The sequence below is a fragment of the Podarcis cretensis genome, assembly GCF_951804945.1.
Source record: "Podarcis cretensis genome assembly, chromosome: 13".
In the NCBI taxonomy this organism is placed as follows: domain Eukaryota; kingdom Metazoa; phylum Chordata; class Lepidosauria; order Squamata; family Lacertidae; genus Podarcis; species Podarcis cretensis.
In genome coordinates this window covers 17,990,481-18,007,511 of record NC_137182.1, presented here as the reverse complement: position 1 = coordinate 18,007,511, position 17,031 = coordinate 17,990,481, and the positions used below count along the sequence as shown (strand labels likewise).

Here is a 17,031-nt window from a genome sequence, read left to right as displayed (position 1 = left end):
TATTCAGAACAGAGAAGGGCTTTCCATCTTAACTAGGGAACTCTTCAGCTTAGCAATAGTTCCCCACCACCACCACCTCTGCCTGGAAGTAAATCCCACTGAAACCAGTGGCACTTGCTTCTGAGTAAGCCTGGTTAGAGCTTAGGAATGTTTCTGTATTATCTGACATATGAAGTCTTTACAAGGTATTAAGAAGTTGACGGGTAGTTAGCCTTTCTTTGAAGTCTTCTTTGTCAAAAGCAGAAAAAAGGTGAGAAGCAAGGCCACCAATAATAAGATCACCAGGTTGGTAGTATTCATGTGGAATTCTGGACAGATCATGGACGGTGCAACTCGTGGTATGTTTGCACACCAAATGTGGCAGAAGAAAGAGAAGGGGCACAATAAAGAATAGCATGCTGAGGCAAATATTATTTCTCCTCCTCAAACACCCAAACTTCCATGTGAAACATGAACCTTAGTTTCAATAGAACCCTCAGCACAATATTCCGCCTTGACAGGAACCGCACTACACTACCAATTCACAGATCAAGATCCTATTCTACAACTCAACATAGACAACAGTAGAAATCCTTCCCCTTCCTTTGCCCTCTCCCTTGCATAGAATCACAAGAAGAGTTTTTATATTCTAATGTTTAGACTTTGACTTTTATTCTCTGTAAATCTATTGAGACATTATCCAAGAGACAGTTAGTAATTATGAGAGTAATAATTACAGATGAGATAATAACTAGCTCTCTTTACATCAGGAAAATGAAACAGATGACAAAAAAACACACACACCATGTTTGTGATGTTTCATTCAAAGTGGCTTCTGTCCCTTTATGGGACAACAGAAGGGCATGTAGAATAAACTGCCATCAATGCTGAAATGCCTCACTTGACCGTGGAAATGATTAATCGGACCTAAAATTTCACACCTGAACATCTGTTCATTGATTTAATGACATTTATACTAAGACAGGCTAAAGAATGGGGTGAGATTCTCTTGGCAAATCTTATTCAGTTTCTAATCAATCACCATTGGATGATCTAGTCAGGCCTGCATATTTTGTGGTACCTATTAGATTTTTTTAGTGTTCCAAAGCCTCCAGCCTCGATCCAGCCCCCAAAATTTTAGATGTGTTTATTTTTTGTGCAGTATTTTTGATCTGGAATAGAGAAAGAGCAGCAGATGTTCACTGATGTTCAGAACATAACCCCCAATTAAGCGTGGAGTGGCTGTACTGAAATCACTGGCACTGGTTAATCATGAAGGCAGCAACTCTACTAAAACCTTACTTATAGGAAAATAACCTAGAAAGTAATGAGACGTGTTTGTTTGTTTTTTAATTGCCTCTCAATATATTGGGAGGTTATATTTGCTATTTCTTTTTTATTAACTGCTCCTTGCTGTTCAGATCAGGCCTCAATAAAATGATGTAGCATTTGGGAGCAAAGATGGAACCCAGTAAGCCAGCACTGGAGGCCAAGATGGAGAAGATCTCCACAGCCACCATGTATTTCCCCTTGGTGCCCAGGTACACTGGAACAAAGGAGATCCAAACAGTACAAAACAAAAACATGCTGAAGGTGATGAATTTGGCCTCATTGAAGCTCTCGGGCAATTTCCTGGCAAAAAAGGCCACAACAAAGCTAATAATGGCCAAAAAGCCCATGTAGCCCAGGACACAGTAAAACAGAGCAACTGACCCTTCGTGGCAGCCTAGAATGATTTCCCTCATCACAGAATGCATGTCAGAATCAGGGAATGGGGGAGAGCTTCCTAACCACACACTGCAAATGCCCACTTGGATAAGGGAACAAGAAATCACAATGGCGCTTGCCAGTCTTTTCCCCACCCACTTCCTCATTCTGGATCCTGGTTTGGTGGCCACAAAGGCCAGAACCACCGTGATCGTTTTGGCCAGAACACAAGAAACGGTCACTGTGAAAACAAGGCCAAAAGCCATTTGTCGGAGCAGGCAGCTCACTCTTTCTGGAGGGCTGAGGAAGATCAATGGGCAGAGGAAGCAGAGCAGGAGGAAAGTGAGGAGAGTGTAGGTGAGGTCCCGATTGTTTGCTCTGACAATGGGTGTGTCCTGATGTTTAATGAAAATGGCTAGGACCACCAGTGTGAGGAGAGAGAAATAAAGAGCCAACAATGCTAAGCTCATTCCCAGAGGCTCTTGAGCAGACAGGAAGCTGATGGTCTTTGGAATGCATTGTGATTGGTTCCTGTGTGGATAGTGGTCCTTTGGGCATGCAACACAGTCAACCATGTCTGGAAAGAAAATAATATATTCAGATTTTGGATGTGTTGGAGAGCAACTACTAATACTGCGAGTATGGAACTCATAATGTTAAATTAGAAGTATCACAGATATTTCCAGATAAACCAGATTCAAAGTGATGCCTAAGAACCCTACCTCAGCACTGTGTGTTAGGCTTTTTGGGGTGCAGTTTAGATGGACAAGAGTGGCAACTACAAATAAATACCATCCGTATAATTGTTCAGAATAAGAATTAAGGGAGGCATCTTATACTCAATCAGATCAATGGTCCATTTATCTCATGGGTAACAAACCTTGTCTTTTTAGGACAATGTCCATATTCTTGTATGGGGGCTGTCTGCCAATAGAGACGGAGGAGAAATTTGCTTTTGTTGACATTCGAACGGGAAAGTTTTCCAAACTGCACTACTTGAACCAACACATCAACCAAAATACAGTTGCCCCCCCCAAAAAATGTGTACTGTTCTAAAAAAAATGTTGTTCTCCAAACAAACAATATGTTACCAATTATTTACTTAACCTTTTCCACAACTTCTAATGAATTATGTTTGAAATGTATATATCTTGTGTCACTTACCTTTCTGGGATGAAATCTTGCCTTGAGGACATGGAGCACAATCATAGCAGCAGAATGGCTCCCCCTCCTTCTTCTCCTTGCTGGAACCAGGAGGGCATTTTGGGTTACACTCAGAAAGGGGTGGAACCTGCCCATTTAAATGAACACACAAACAGTTTAACTCACAGAAATTAGTAGCGCTTTTGACTTCCTTTCCCCACTCAGTAGGAAAATACTAAACTACTTATTCCAAACTCAAAGAGAAACCAACTACTGTATTTTTCAGTGTATAAGACTAGGTCCCCCCCCAAAAAAAATGTCTTCAATTTGGGGGCATCTTATAAATGGGGGCCATCTCCCCCCATTTTCTTAAATCGGAGTCCCCAAAAACAGGGGGCGTCTTTTACACTGGGGAGTCTTATAGACAGAAAAATACGGTACTTAGCTATTTGTGTTTTTTAAAAACAATGCTGAAACTCATCATCTTTGAGGCCGCTTCAGGCATTCAGAAAAATTGCATGAGGGCTCAAATTAGGAAGGGGATGGGGGTAATTTTCACTAGCCCTGCCCCCATTGTCTCCATTCATAAGGGAATACCCATTCCATCCTCCATTTTCCTATCATAGCACATGTAAAAAAATAATGCTTGCATGCTCCAATGCAAGAGGCATGTGGACTTGTGAAGGGGGTGACCCATGTTCAGTGAGACACAGGACATCGGTATTGGGATGAAATAGGCCACAACTTTATTGTTTTAGTGAAGGAATTGGGTTTGGCTCCTAAATCAAGCAACTCATCCGCTGGTTAATACTGGTTGGGTCAACTGTGGGGAAAGAGGTCACCCCCCACCCACCTGTAACATACATTGAGTGTGACAATCCCTCCGGGGCTGCCTCCTGAAGGGGTGCTGTGGCCCATCAGCCCCCATATGGGCTCCCAGAGAGCAATAGCTCTTCCCCAACCCCTTTAGCAAGGTGCCCAGTTCTTAAAGATACAGACCCTGTGCCTTAATGGTCAAGTTGTGACAATATGAGGCAGGTGAAAACCCGCAGGCGGGCCAGTAAGTCTGCAGGAAAAATTCCGCCCTGGCCCCAAATACAGTTTCAGAGTATTCCCAAGTGAGGTCTGATTGCATTCTAGCCTGCTCAACTTCAGGTGAGATGACTAACACAGTAAGGTGGTAGAGGGAATAATTCCACATTCAGTGCCTCCTTCCCTCCTCCAATTGGCCCTTGGTAAGAGCCTAGTAATAATAAGCAGAAGAAAAATGGTTTGTTTGTTTGTTTTTTTGTTTGTTTATATCCCGCCCATCTAACTGGGTCACCCCAGCAACTCTGGACAACTTCAAACTTAATAAAAACACAGCAAAACGTCAAACATTTAAAACCTCCCATTACAAAGGCTGCCTTCAGAATGTGCAACAACATTCTATTTTCTAATATCTCATGGATGTAGGAATTATGGCCCACCTGGTGAAAGCTTCTGTGCCACACCATTCGGTTGTCTTCAATGGAGAATTTCTGGCTTGGGGTAGCCTCCAGACCCACCCTTCCAACCTTGACTCTCACAAAGGAATCATTTAGAAAAGCGACCATGTTGGTAATATCAAAGCCAGCATCTACTTCTCCATTCTCACTAAAAGAGACAGTTTCTCCAGCAGAGTTGTTAAAGGAGACAGTCCTAAGGAAGGGATGGAGCTGCATTGGAAGAAAAATAGTCACTATGACTATGACTGCCACTATGGCTGTGGCCCCGGGTGCAGAATCTTGGGGGGGGGGTGAACCAGGCCCCCAGGCCCCTACAAAGATCCCTGCACCCTGCCAGGCTCGGGGGAGGGGCTTGGTGAGAGTGCAAGGTGAAGAGCACCCTCCATGCCCTGCCCCCACCCAGCGTGTGAACGCCCACCCAGTGGGGGGGAGGGCTAGGCAAGCACACTCCACCCACGCTTGGCATCCGTGCACCTGCCCTGGACACCAGCAAGCCACGCTATGCCCCTGCTCAGGATGCCTCCAGGCTGTCAATAAATGCTATGCAAACATAATCCATTCCTGAGAAATGGTTCAGAAGGGATTTGCCTAGTGAGCCAATGACTTCCATTCTTTCCCATGGAGAAAATCCCAATGCATTCCTGACCAAGAAGAAATGGAAGGGGACCCCCCCCCAAAAAAACCCATGGCTTTCAAGTCCAACGTTTGCATCTTAACTCAACAAGAGAATTGTTGGGTAACCAGCCCCATGTAACCAGCATGGTTACCCGAAGAGTTCCTAACGAACCATCCCTTCGGGGAACAGACAGGGCGAAACAGAATATATAAGTGCACACGATCACAGTGTGACCTTATGACCTTTGACAACTTCACACTTGTCCTTTTAATTATCCCAGTGATTTTAAGTGTTCTATACTGTGATGCCAATAAAGCTATTTGTTATTTGATTTTATATTTAACCAACATGCTTGAGTCTAATTAATGCTTTAAGCCTGTCTGGACAGGCTTGGCCTATGTCACTTCTGCTCACCTAGTGAGGAAAGGGGCAACAGAGTCTTCTGTTCTGCTCAGAATTCTCTGTGTGTGGAGCTCTGAGCTGCTCCCTTTAGCCACAAAGATTTATCCAGTTTAGGAACTTTTGCCATGTGGTAACCAAACTATGCCAGACTGCCTGTTCAGCTTTTTTTTTGACTGCTGGATGGAAAAAGCACACAAATCTGACCTTTCAAGAAGATTGCAAGTAAACCAATTGATAGCTTACTGAACCTGTGTATTAGGAAAATGGGATATCTTGGGATTCACTGGAAAGGGAAGGTTTTAAGGTTATATAGCCTTTATTTAAATGCTTTTATTTGCTGCATGTTTTGCCATTGTTAAATGCCTGCTAGGGTAATTTGCCCAAACTTCTTGCAACAAGAAAGAAGAGAGAGAGCTAAACTCTTGAGAGTCCCATGGACTGCAAGAAGATCAAACCTATCCATTCTTAAGGGAATCAGCCCTGAGTGCTCACTGGAAGGACAGACCCTGAAGCTGAGACTCCAATACTTTGGCCACCTCATGAGAAGAGAAGACTTCCTGGAAAAGACCCTGATGTTGGGAAATATGGAGGGCACAAGGAGAAGAGGACGAGATGATTGGACAGTGTTCTCGAAGCTATCAACATGAGTCTGACCAAACTGCGGGAGGCAGTGGAAGACAGGAGTGCCTGGTGTGCTCTGGTCCATGGGGTCACAAAGAGTCAGACATGACTGAATGACTAAACAACAACAAAGTCCTCTTGTTTGTTGTTTAGTGGTCAGGGACAACCATTGTGAGTGCTGCACTTGCTGTTCCCCAGCTGCTTTCCTCAGCTCCAGACACATTTTGTCCCAGCTCCGGCTGCCTCCTCCTGCCAACTCCCCCTTATTCCTCTTAGCAGACCTGTGCAAAGTTTCTCTGAGGCCCAGGGCAGTTGAGAGGCACAGGACATTCTTGGCATGATAGCTTGAGTCCAGCAGGCCCCTAATGGGGCCACACAACCACCTTAGATGTCCTATTCCCAGGGCAAGTGTACCTGGCTACCCAGAGCTCTGCACAGGCCTGCCTTTCAGTGGAGGATCAAATCCTCCTTCATGAGCTCCTTCTCTGCACACAAGGGGAGAATCTGATCCTAGACTAAGTGCTCAGAAATTTTTGGGATACTGTTCTACATATCACTGCCCAGGTCAAATAAAATGTATCTCATGAATTACCTGCCAAGACTGCAGCTTCTGAAGCTCCTGCACCCCTCCTTCCATATCTCCCCTATATTTGGTCCTGGACAAAAACAAGGCATGTAGAGCATGTGCTATGGAATAGACAGCAATATAGAGACTGTAGCTGTGGCCAGTTATGCTCATCTCAAAACCAGACGAAGGGAGATCTTCCAGCTTTTCATCTCCGGTGCAGGTTCCACTGGCCTGCTCCTCTGTATTGGAGCTTGGAAATAAACAGAGAAATACTTGTGCCCAGAACTGCTTGAGAAAGCCATTTCCATTTGCCTCAAAAGGATTTTGGACCTGAAGAAAGGCTTTGAAACCTTGTACCACATTTGAATGAACTGCAAAGGAGAGGGAACCATGGAAGACTTGCATATCCCAGCTCATTTGATAGGTTAATGCTGCAAAATCCAGCTGTGCTGTCAGAATCCACACCTTGCCCTCAGGTGTCATGGTCACATTTTCCAATTCACCAAGCGCTACGATTTCTCTTAAGTCAATCATAGACTTTGTTTCTCCATAGAAAACAACAGCCTTTGCTTTACTTTTCATAATAACTTGATAGATTTGGATGAAGTCAGATTGCACATCATAAAAGTCTGCCAAATATGTGGTTTTCGGGGTTTTCTCACAGAAGGCCAAACAAATGCCATTTTGAGAGAGCAGAGGTTTCAGGTCCTGGATAAATCTCTCTCCACTGTCATTATCTCCAGCAAGCAACCCAACCCACGTCCAACCAAAGTGCAGAAGTAACTCAACAATCGCAGTGTACTGTTGGGCTTCATTGGGCACCATCCTATAGAAGGAAGTAGATTGCCTTTGACCAGCATCCTCTGGAGCAAAGGAGCCATAAGTGAGCTATAAGGAAATAACGGGGCAGAGTTTGTAAATGTGCATTCATTGCCTGCTCATCTAGAAGGCAAGATCAGACCATTTCCTCAGGGAGGCAAGCTCCAGAAAGCTGGGAGAGGTGGCACATTTAGCCTCTGTGGATAATGAATACTCAATAAATAGCTGATGTCATGATTTTCTTGTGAGGTGCTTAGACAATGTTGCATCAAGCAAATGTTATCCCACATTTCCCGCTGATTTTCCCATCTTTTTTTGGGGGGGAAGTAGTTTGGCTCACAAATTCTGAATCACTTTTAACTGCAGAACCGGAATTTGCTGATATGCAATTGAAATAGTGACAAAGATCTTGATTGTAGCTCAGGCACTCAGTGGATGGTGCTGTCCTCTCCCCGCATACTATGGCTGCTACCTCCCTCTCCTACTGCTGGGAATGAAAGCATCCCACAGCTAAATACCTCATATGGAAGCAGGACAACCTCCCCTGTTTCAGGAAATTGACTGCCAGCTGGTTCATTCTCCAGCCAGAAAAGTGGAGGGAAAGACAGACACAGCATGGTGTCTACAACTACGTCAGAACATTGATTGATCTAGCTCAGCTTTGTTAACACTGAGTGGAAAGACACATTCAATGACCTACCTAGAGATGTCAGGGATCGAGCCCAGGAACTTCTCCATTCATTGCAGGTGATTTGCCATTGAGTAAGAATGAATAGGAGAATGCTATTTTCTGACACTTGACAGCCACCCATTCATTCACAAGAAATTCACCACAAGATTATCGATGGCTCTCTGGTTCCCTTTTAATATTTTCTTGATATGCACCCCAATTTACAGTGGGTTGCGGAGAGGTCCCACAAGTCTATCAGTATCTCCTGCAGGTGAATTAAATGTTTTAAGCCTGTATTGGGAGGAGGGGCAGAAAGCTTCAGCTGGTACAGAAAACAGCTGTCAGGATTTTATCAAACTGCTTCCAATCTCCATTCAAAGTCCTAGTATTGGGCTTTAAAAGCCCTGAATTTTCAGGAACTCATTTATATAAAGGACCACCTTCTCCCATACCATTCACACTTTTTGGATCATTGAGTGAGGCCAAGCCCAGTCAAAGACATTCTGCTGCCTGAGATAGAAACCAGCTCAAGTATATCATCCACTGCACTTGAGACACCAGACTAGTTAGAGGGGTCAGGGGAGGCATGGAACATACACTACTCATTTCTCCAGCAGAGAAAAATTGCCAATGTGCTTAATAAGGGGGGAGAGGAAAGCCCACCTAGAGCAGAGATATTTAAATGCTGCTGAAGGCTCATTATTACCTGACAATTTGGGATTGTCCATTAGTTAATGAATTCTGGAAACAGATTGGTATAGAAATATCAGGAATTGTGGGTAGGAAGGTGGAAATATCTAAATTAATGGTTCTTGTTAGCCTGAGTAGCACTGAGTTAGAAACAAAAGAGGAACGTAAATAGGTAAAAATGATGGTAATTGCAGCCAGACAGGTTATAGTGAGTAGTTGGGGAAATGCAGAAGAGCTAGGGGTGAACCAATGGAGGGGAAAATTGAAAAATATTATAATCTTAGAATATCTAACTGTGAAGATACATAAAATGAAAGGGCTTAAGGTCAGTGAGAAGGAGGAGGATTGGTTTGAGAAAATATTGAATTATTTGGGCAGGTTTGAACAATTTGGGGCAATTAAAATATTAAAAGTTAAATAAACTTTGTGGAGGGAGGAGTGTTAAGGTATATAGAATTGTACATATGGTTGATTTGAATATGTTACTATTGATTATGTATAACTGATTATGTATCAGCCGCCTGGGGGTTTTCACTGTTTGTTTTCACTTTGTGTTTTGGTTGTTGGTAAAAAAAAAAAAAAAATACTACCTGACAATTTTATGCTGCACGTTTTAATAAATTGTGCAAAGCATACCGGACACTTTTTGTGAAAGGCAGGGCCACCCTCTTTTGTCTATATTACAAAACCTTTCTGCATAGAAAAGATCATGTTGAATGAGTATGAAGTCTCCAAGGCAGTATCTTACCTGAGGGATCTTGTAGATGCCCAAGATGTTTGCCATTTGGAGGGAGGTATCAAAGTCCAGTCCCCCAATAACTGCCACCAGGTGTTTCTGGGTGTCGCACTTGTAGTTGGGTATAAGTGTGGAGGGAAGATTCAGAGCAGCCCGGTAGGTCATCCTTTCATTGAAGTAACTGTCATAGATGTGGAATCCTAAGGTGATATTTGGAAAGATCTTGGGGTTCTCATTGATCTCCTTGACAGCAAATGCCAAGGCCAGAATATGCTGGTAGTTCTTTGGCACAACACTGCAATGAGAATTTTATGCTGATTTCTTGGGAGATATGCTATGCAATTTTATTTTTAAAAAATTAGGACCTCATGACAATTCTTCAATGTTTTCATGCAAATTGTGCTCTAACACAATTTAACACAAATCTACAAAACAATTTCCCCTAAAAGAGTGCATTGTATTCCACTTGTATACTTCTATACCACTTTCACTAATATATGCATTTTTTGGACACTTTATCCCAGTGTATGTATTTTTGGAAGCTGAGGCTCCAGTACTTTGGCCACCTCATGAGAAGAGAAGACTCCCTGGAGAAGACCCTGATGTTGGGAAAGATGGAGGGCACAAGGAGAAGGGGGCGACAGAGGACGAGATGGTTGGATAGTGTTTTCGAGGACAGGAGTGCCTGGCGTTCTCTGGTCCATGGGGTCACGAAGAGTCGGACACGACTAAACGACTAAACAACAACAACAAAAATGTATTTTTGGATACATTTCGTGACTGGAGAACTGCACTGCAAAATTTGGAGAAGTGTGAATGGCAAATGATAGCTGTGTTTCATCATCTCTTTAGGCAGATTTTAGTAGGTGCATGTTTAAATATGAACTGATTTGAATTCCCTCCCTTTCTTCAATAAGGGAATACTGATACTTACTTTGGGTAAGTAAGTACGTACATGTACTTGTTGACAGTTGCTAAAGATTCCAGAGATGCTGTTGCTGACGCCAGTCTCTGAAGGCTTTTACCTCAGATCAGATTCCCTATTCTGCCACTCCTGCCCAATTCAATCAAAAATTGTAACTAGCAGCTGAACTAATCTGTCTCTGACCTCAAAGTTCATCCAGTTGTATTTCTGACTGCTTGGACAGTTGAGCTCATTTAAAAAATCTGCTTTTATGACATTCATCTGGTAAGAACTGGACGGCCTAAAATAGACACCAGCTCACTTGTTCTAATCTTCACCACAAGATATTATTAACAAACTGGGGATAATTGGCTTAATATTGATACCTTCTTTGTCCACTTTCACCTCAGCTTTCTCTGGTCTTTCCCTCAAACCTCACTCATTACTTGTACCAACTGACAGTTAACTGTCATTCTTCACTGATCGGAACCTTCAGCCTATTACAGTCTGTTGTTGCTCAGGCTATTGAGAATGAATGTACCTGATCCACACTCTTTCTATAAATATGAAACACAATTGTCTCTCTTCCCCTGTCACCAAGTAGCAATCACCAAACAGGCCCGCACCACAGTAACAGCACAACTTTGACAGCCACACACTGACATCAATAGGTAAAGGTAAAGGTACCCCTGCCCGTACGGGCCAGTCTTGACAGACTCTGGGGTTGTGCGCCCATCTCACTTAAGAGGCCAGGGGCCAGCGCTGTCCGGAGACACTTCTGGGTCACGTGGCCAGCGTGACATCGCTGCTCTGGCGAGCCAGAGCCGCACACGGAAATGCCGTTTACCTTCCCGCTGGTAAGCGGTCCCTATTTATCTACTTGCACCCGGAGGTGCTTTCGAACTGCTAGGTTGGCAGGCGCTGGGACCGAGCAGCGGGAGCGCACCCCGCCGCAGGGATTCGAACCGCCGACCTTTCGATCGGCAAGCCCTAGGCGCTGAGGCTTTAACCCACAGCGCCACCTGCGTCTGACATCAATAGAGACCTTTAAAATCTTTTGAAAGCGCATAGCATAGACATATACGCAACATTTATATACAGTTACTGATTTGATCCAACAGAAAAGCTGTATTGTAGCCTAACTGAATGGAGTAGTTCTCATCATTTTCAGACCTGTGACACATTTTCAACTAGAAGTTTCCTGTAAATCTTGCCTGACATGGATAAGAACATCTGGGGCTCTTAGAAATCCACCTCAGAAGGAGAGGCAAGATTTTAAGAGCCCTCATCCCAAATTTTCTGAGGTGAAGTTCAATATTCAGAACTAGATTACCAATTTACACACACACACACACACACACCCTGCCTGGAAGTAAATCCCACTAAAATCAATGGAGCTTGCTTTTGCGTAAGCAAGGTTAAAGCTGGGGAATGTTTCTGTTCCAGATGATTATTTGAGATATGCAATATTTACATGGTATTAAGAAGTTGATGGGTAGTTAGCCTTTCTTTGAAGTCTTCTTTGTCAAAAGCAGAAAAGAGGTGAGAAGCAAGTCCGCCAACAATAAGATCACCAGGTTGGTAATATTCATGTGGGATTCTGGAAAGATCATCAATGGTGCAACTCGTGGTATATTTGCACACCAAATGTGGCAGATGAAAGAGAATTGGCACAAGAAAAAACAACAACATACTGGGGCAAATATTCTTTCTAATCAGATACCCTCATTTCCATCTAGAACATAAACCTTAGCTTCAGTACAATATTCTACCTTGACAGAAACAGAACTTGACCACCAATTCACAGATTAAAATTCTATCTTACAACTTGACAATGTGAGAAGCAAAAATCCTGCCTCTTTCTCTGCCCTCTCCCTTGCTTAGAATCACAAGTAGGGTTTTTTATATTCTCATGTTTAGACTTTGTCTGATATTCTCTGCAAATCTATTGAGACATTATCCAAGAGAGAATTATTCATGACAAAAGTGATAATTACAGATTAGATAATAACTATCTCTCTTTGCATCAAAAAAATCCAACAGATGACCAAAAAACATGTTTGTGGTGTTTCATTTGAAGTGGTTTCTGTCCCTTTATGGGACAACAAAGTGCATGCAGAATTAACTGCAATGAGGAAGAAAATAAGAGTGGGTCAGTCTGTTATCAGTGCTGAAATGCTTCATCTGACCAGTGCAAATGATTAATCTAACGTCCTTAAATTTTCCACCTGACCATTTGTTTATTAGTTTACTGACAATTATACCAAAACAAAAGGATGGTGAAGGGCACTGAGTTTTGTAGATGGTTTGTGTTGGTGAAAAGAAAAAATAGTTATAAAATAAAAAGAATTCCCTGTATGCCAAGATCCAGATTTGTAGGAAGTACTCTTTGGTGAGAGAACCCCAGCAGAGATTTTAAATCACAAATCATGTACCAAAGTAAATCATGGACATATAGGCTGTTAGACCTTTAAAATATGACCTTGTATGTTCCAAAAAAACACTTTCCCCTTAGCATACAAAAAGACCACACATTTGGTAGGTTAAGAACTGGTTTACTTACAAACTCTTCAAAGGTCAAGTTCATGTGTTTTTCCATACATCAGTCAAAAAACACAGGCAGAAAAACTTGGCTATAGTGATGAAAGTCCAAATTATTGGTATAGGAATGCAAGAGAGGTTTGTGAGTGCCATGTGGTCTGAGCTTGGAGCAACCATCTTAGACTTCACATGTTGTGTTTCTTGGGTACACTGGAGGGAAACAACAGGCCTCATTGCTTGGCCCCTCTCAAAGTGAGCTAAACCTGCCAAGACAGGTAATCCTGTCATGTGTTAATTAGACTTAAGCACATTGGTTATATGAAGACTGGTTATCCCATAGTTTCACAAGCAGGCTTAGATGTGGGAGGTGGTCTTGAAGACTTTCAGGTAAATGGTGGGGACTATGTTTGGGTCTCAATTTGTGTCAGTTGACTTGGAATAAGCTGAGCATTTTTTTTATTTTGTAGGAGGAAGGGGAAATTGCTTGGTTTATTCTGAGCCAATGCATACAGAGATTGGGAGCATTTTCTTAAGAATTTTCATGAGGATATTTTTAAATAAAAAAAGAAATACAAATTGTTGCCAAAATGTGGAGAACTGAATTTAAGATAGGCAAAATGAGAAACTGGTAAAATAAAAACAGGTTCTATTGACTTCTAATGGAGACAGTTTAATTTACCTCTTAATGCACACATGCAAATGCACATAAATAATATATGTGCCACCAAAAGAGGTGTAATTTCCAAGGTTTTGCACCTGGAGCTGTGGGGGGCAGGGCGGAGGAGAAAGAGATTACACCCCCTTCACAGGATCAAAAATACAGATCCTTTATTGTGAAGTTATGGACCTAAACAGAGTAAAAACAAAAACAGTTGGTGGGATGGGGGAAATAACATAACAAGAATAAAAATTACCAGCCAAATTCTTTATTTATATCTGATTCTAGCCCTCTTCTCAGTTGGAAGTGGCAATAATCGTGGAATTCAATATAGAGGATTATTAGTTGTCTTACTGGCTACAGTATGGCTGGAACTAGCTAGTATTTGAAAGTGGTGGTTCTGTGCGCACAAAGGAGGGAAGGTACAACATCTTTTGGAGCTTAGCGTTATCTAAGCATCTGACCCAACATACGTGAATCATTGAGGGTATAGAGAAATGGGATCCATCTGTTACTTGTATTACTAAATCCCATTGTCCTCCTATGCCACCTATATCCCAAACAGCAGTCTGGTGGGGCTACCTCTAATATTGAGAATAACTTCAAAATAACTCTTTTTATGTTTATAGATAATGAGAACAGTCAAACAAGATAGGTTTAATCAGGGAATATTTCCCAGGATTGAAAATAGGAATGGAGTACTCACAGCAGCTGAATATGCATTTATTTATTATACATATAGACACAGCCTAAAGCTTTACTAGATCCAACCCCCATTCATTTATGTTCATAGATATACCTGCATGCCATCAATTAGTGCAGCTTACCACCTGAGTGTCTGGTGCATGTTTGCATCAAGGTCACAGTGATTGCACAGATAGCTGCATGGGTTCAAGGATGAACAATGATCTTGTGCTGTGGGAAATAGGCCCTAAGGCCTGATTGGCTTAAGCACGGTGGTCCAAAGTGTGGCCCCGCCAGCCTTCTTCCACCCCTTCCCAAAGCATAAGGACAAAAAGCTTTTTCTGTTGAAGATTTTTGAAGACAATCTCTTATTTTCGGCATTTTCCCTGCCATATTTTAATTCTCTTTGGGGGTTTTCCCTGTTTACAATGTATTGAAAGGAGAGCAGTCTCTAACCAGTACTGAAAAACCAATGGCTCAAACTATATGTCCTGCTCAAAGACGAAAAATCAAAGCTCAATACATAACAGTTAATTGTTTCAGTTGTAACAAAGGACATAAATTAAAATCTTTGAAGATTTCCAGAAAATACCAGGCAATACCAAACATAAAATACAACATGATACGATGTGGAGAAAGAGACTATATTTTCCATATTCAGGTAAAATGAAAAACAGAGATGATAGGATAATTTACTATTTCCTTTTTATTAATTGCTCCTTACTGTTCAGATCCGGTCTTAACACAATGATGTAGCATTTTGGGGAAAAGATGGAACCAAGTAAACCAGCACTGGAGGTCAAGATGGAGAAGATCTCCACAGCCACCATGTATTTCCCCTTGGTGCTCAGGTAGACCGGAACAAAGGAAATCCAAACAGTACAAAACAAGAACATGCTGAAGGTGATGAATTTGGCCTCATTGAAGCTCTCAGGCAGTTTCCTGGCAAAAAAGGCCACTACAAAGCTGATAATGGCCAAAAAGCCCATGTAGCCCAGGACACAGTAAAACAGAGCAACTGACCCTTCGTGGCAGCCTAGAATGATTTCCCTCATCACAGAATGCATGTCAGAATCAGGGAATGGGGGAGAGCTTCCTAACCACACAGTGCAAATTCCCGCTTGGATAATGGTACATGACAACACAATGGAGCTTGCCAGTCTTTTCCCCACCCACTTCCTCATTCGGGATCCTGGTTTGGTGGCCACAAAGGCCAGAACCACCATGATCGTTTTGGCCAGAACACAAGAAACGGTCACTGTGAAAACAAGGCCAAAAGCCATTTGTCGGAGCAGGCAGCTCACTCTTTCTGGAGGGCTGAGGAAGATCAATGGGCAGAGGAAGCAGAGCAGGAGGAAAGTGAGGAGAGTGTAGGTGAGGTCCCGATTGTTTGCTCTGACAATGGGTGTGTCCCGATGTTTAATGAAGATGGCAAGGACCACCACTGTGAGGAAAGAGAGAGAAAGAGCCAACAATGATAAGCTCATCCCCAGAGGCTCTTTAAAGGACAGGAAGCTGATGGTCTTTGGAATGCATTGTGATTGTTCCATGTTTGGATAGTGATCTTCGGGGCACCCAACACAATCATCCATATCTGGAGAGGAAATAATTATTTCAGAGTTCAGATGTGTTGGCGAGTTTCCAATTCTGCTAGTATGGAGCTTTTAGGGTTAAGGATGTTTCCAGACAAACCAGATTGAAAGTGATGCATGCGAACCCCACCTCAGCATTGTGTGCTATGCTATATGGGGTGTCCCCATAAGATACATTGTGCAGTTTAAATGGAAACAGTGGTAACCACAAATACAATTCTTCCTTGTAGTACCGTATTTTTTGCTGTATAGGATGCACTTTTCCCCCTCCAAAAATGAAGGGAAAATGTCTGTGCATCCTATGGAGTGAATGCAGGCTCCTTGGCTTCAGCGATAGCAACACGAAGCCTCCGAAGGGCCGAGGGAGTGCTCCCTCCGCGCTCCGGAGGCTATGCATTGCTTTCACGGACATTATGGGATCAAATCAGAAACCAGGACGGCTTCTCTAACTCAGGAACATCCCTGGAAGATAGGGACACTTGGAGGGTCTGCCATATTAGCAATTATTTACCTATTTACTTAACTTTTCCAACAACTTCTAACGTGACATATGTTTGAAAACTACATATCTCGTGTCTCTTACCCTTCTGGGACGAAATCTTGCCTTGAGGACATGGAGCACAATCATAGCAGCAGAATGGCTCCCCCTCCTTCTTTTTCTTGCTGGAACCAGGAGGGCAGTTTGGGTTACACTCAGAAAGGGGTGGCACCTGCCCATTTAAAGAAACACATAAACATTTTAGCACACAGAAATTATTAATGCTTTGGGCTTCATTTTTCCCCCAAGCCAGCAGTAGGAAGACACTAAACTACTGAGGACCAAACTATTTGTTTTGCTATTTGTAGTTTTAAAAAAGAATGCTGAAACTGACCGTCTGTGAAAAGAATGCCTGAAGGCTTAAACTGGGAAGGGAACTGGGAGTTCATTTTCACCAGCCCTCACCCCCATACATAAAATGAATACTTGTTCACCACCAACCTTCCCATACTGAGCAGAAAGTATTAAAAAGGCTGAACATGCTTTGAAGCCTCCCTATAATTTGGAACTTTTGTGATGATATACTGCTCTGCCTCCTTTCTTTTAGCAAATGTTTTGTGCCACTGGGGAAGTGATAATTCTGTATTGATTTGTTTTGGATGATTGTATGTGATGCCAATAAAAGGCTTGATGATGATGAATTTGGAAGTTTGTGTTGTTATCTTGGTCCCCAAAT

General features: G+C 42.6%; 1 protein-coding gene across 18 annotated transcripts in view; it reads right to left on the bottom strand.

Annotated features, from left to right (window-relative positions):
• Nucleotides 1-17,031, bottom strand: part of LOC307200595 (uncharacterized protein) — a 188,433-nt gene that overhangs the window by 148,157 nt on the left and 23,245 nt on the right. For all 18 annotated transcript variants that reach the window (XR_013832401.1, XM_079949162.1, XM_079949171.1 and 15 more), the window contains 2 exons: nt 16,401-16,527; nt 9,451-9,638 (listed from right to left, as the gene is read on the bottom strand). Coding sequence is in view for 17 of the 18 variants with exons in the window: in XM_079949162.1 (XP_079805288.1) it covers nt 9,451-9,638; nt 16,401-16,527 (315 nt within the window). In the remaining variant the exon portion in view is untranslated. The remainder of the gene's footprint in view (nt 1-9,450; nt 9,639-16,400; nt 16,528-17,031) is intronic.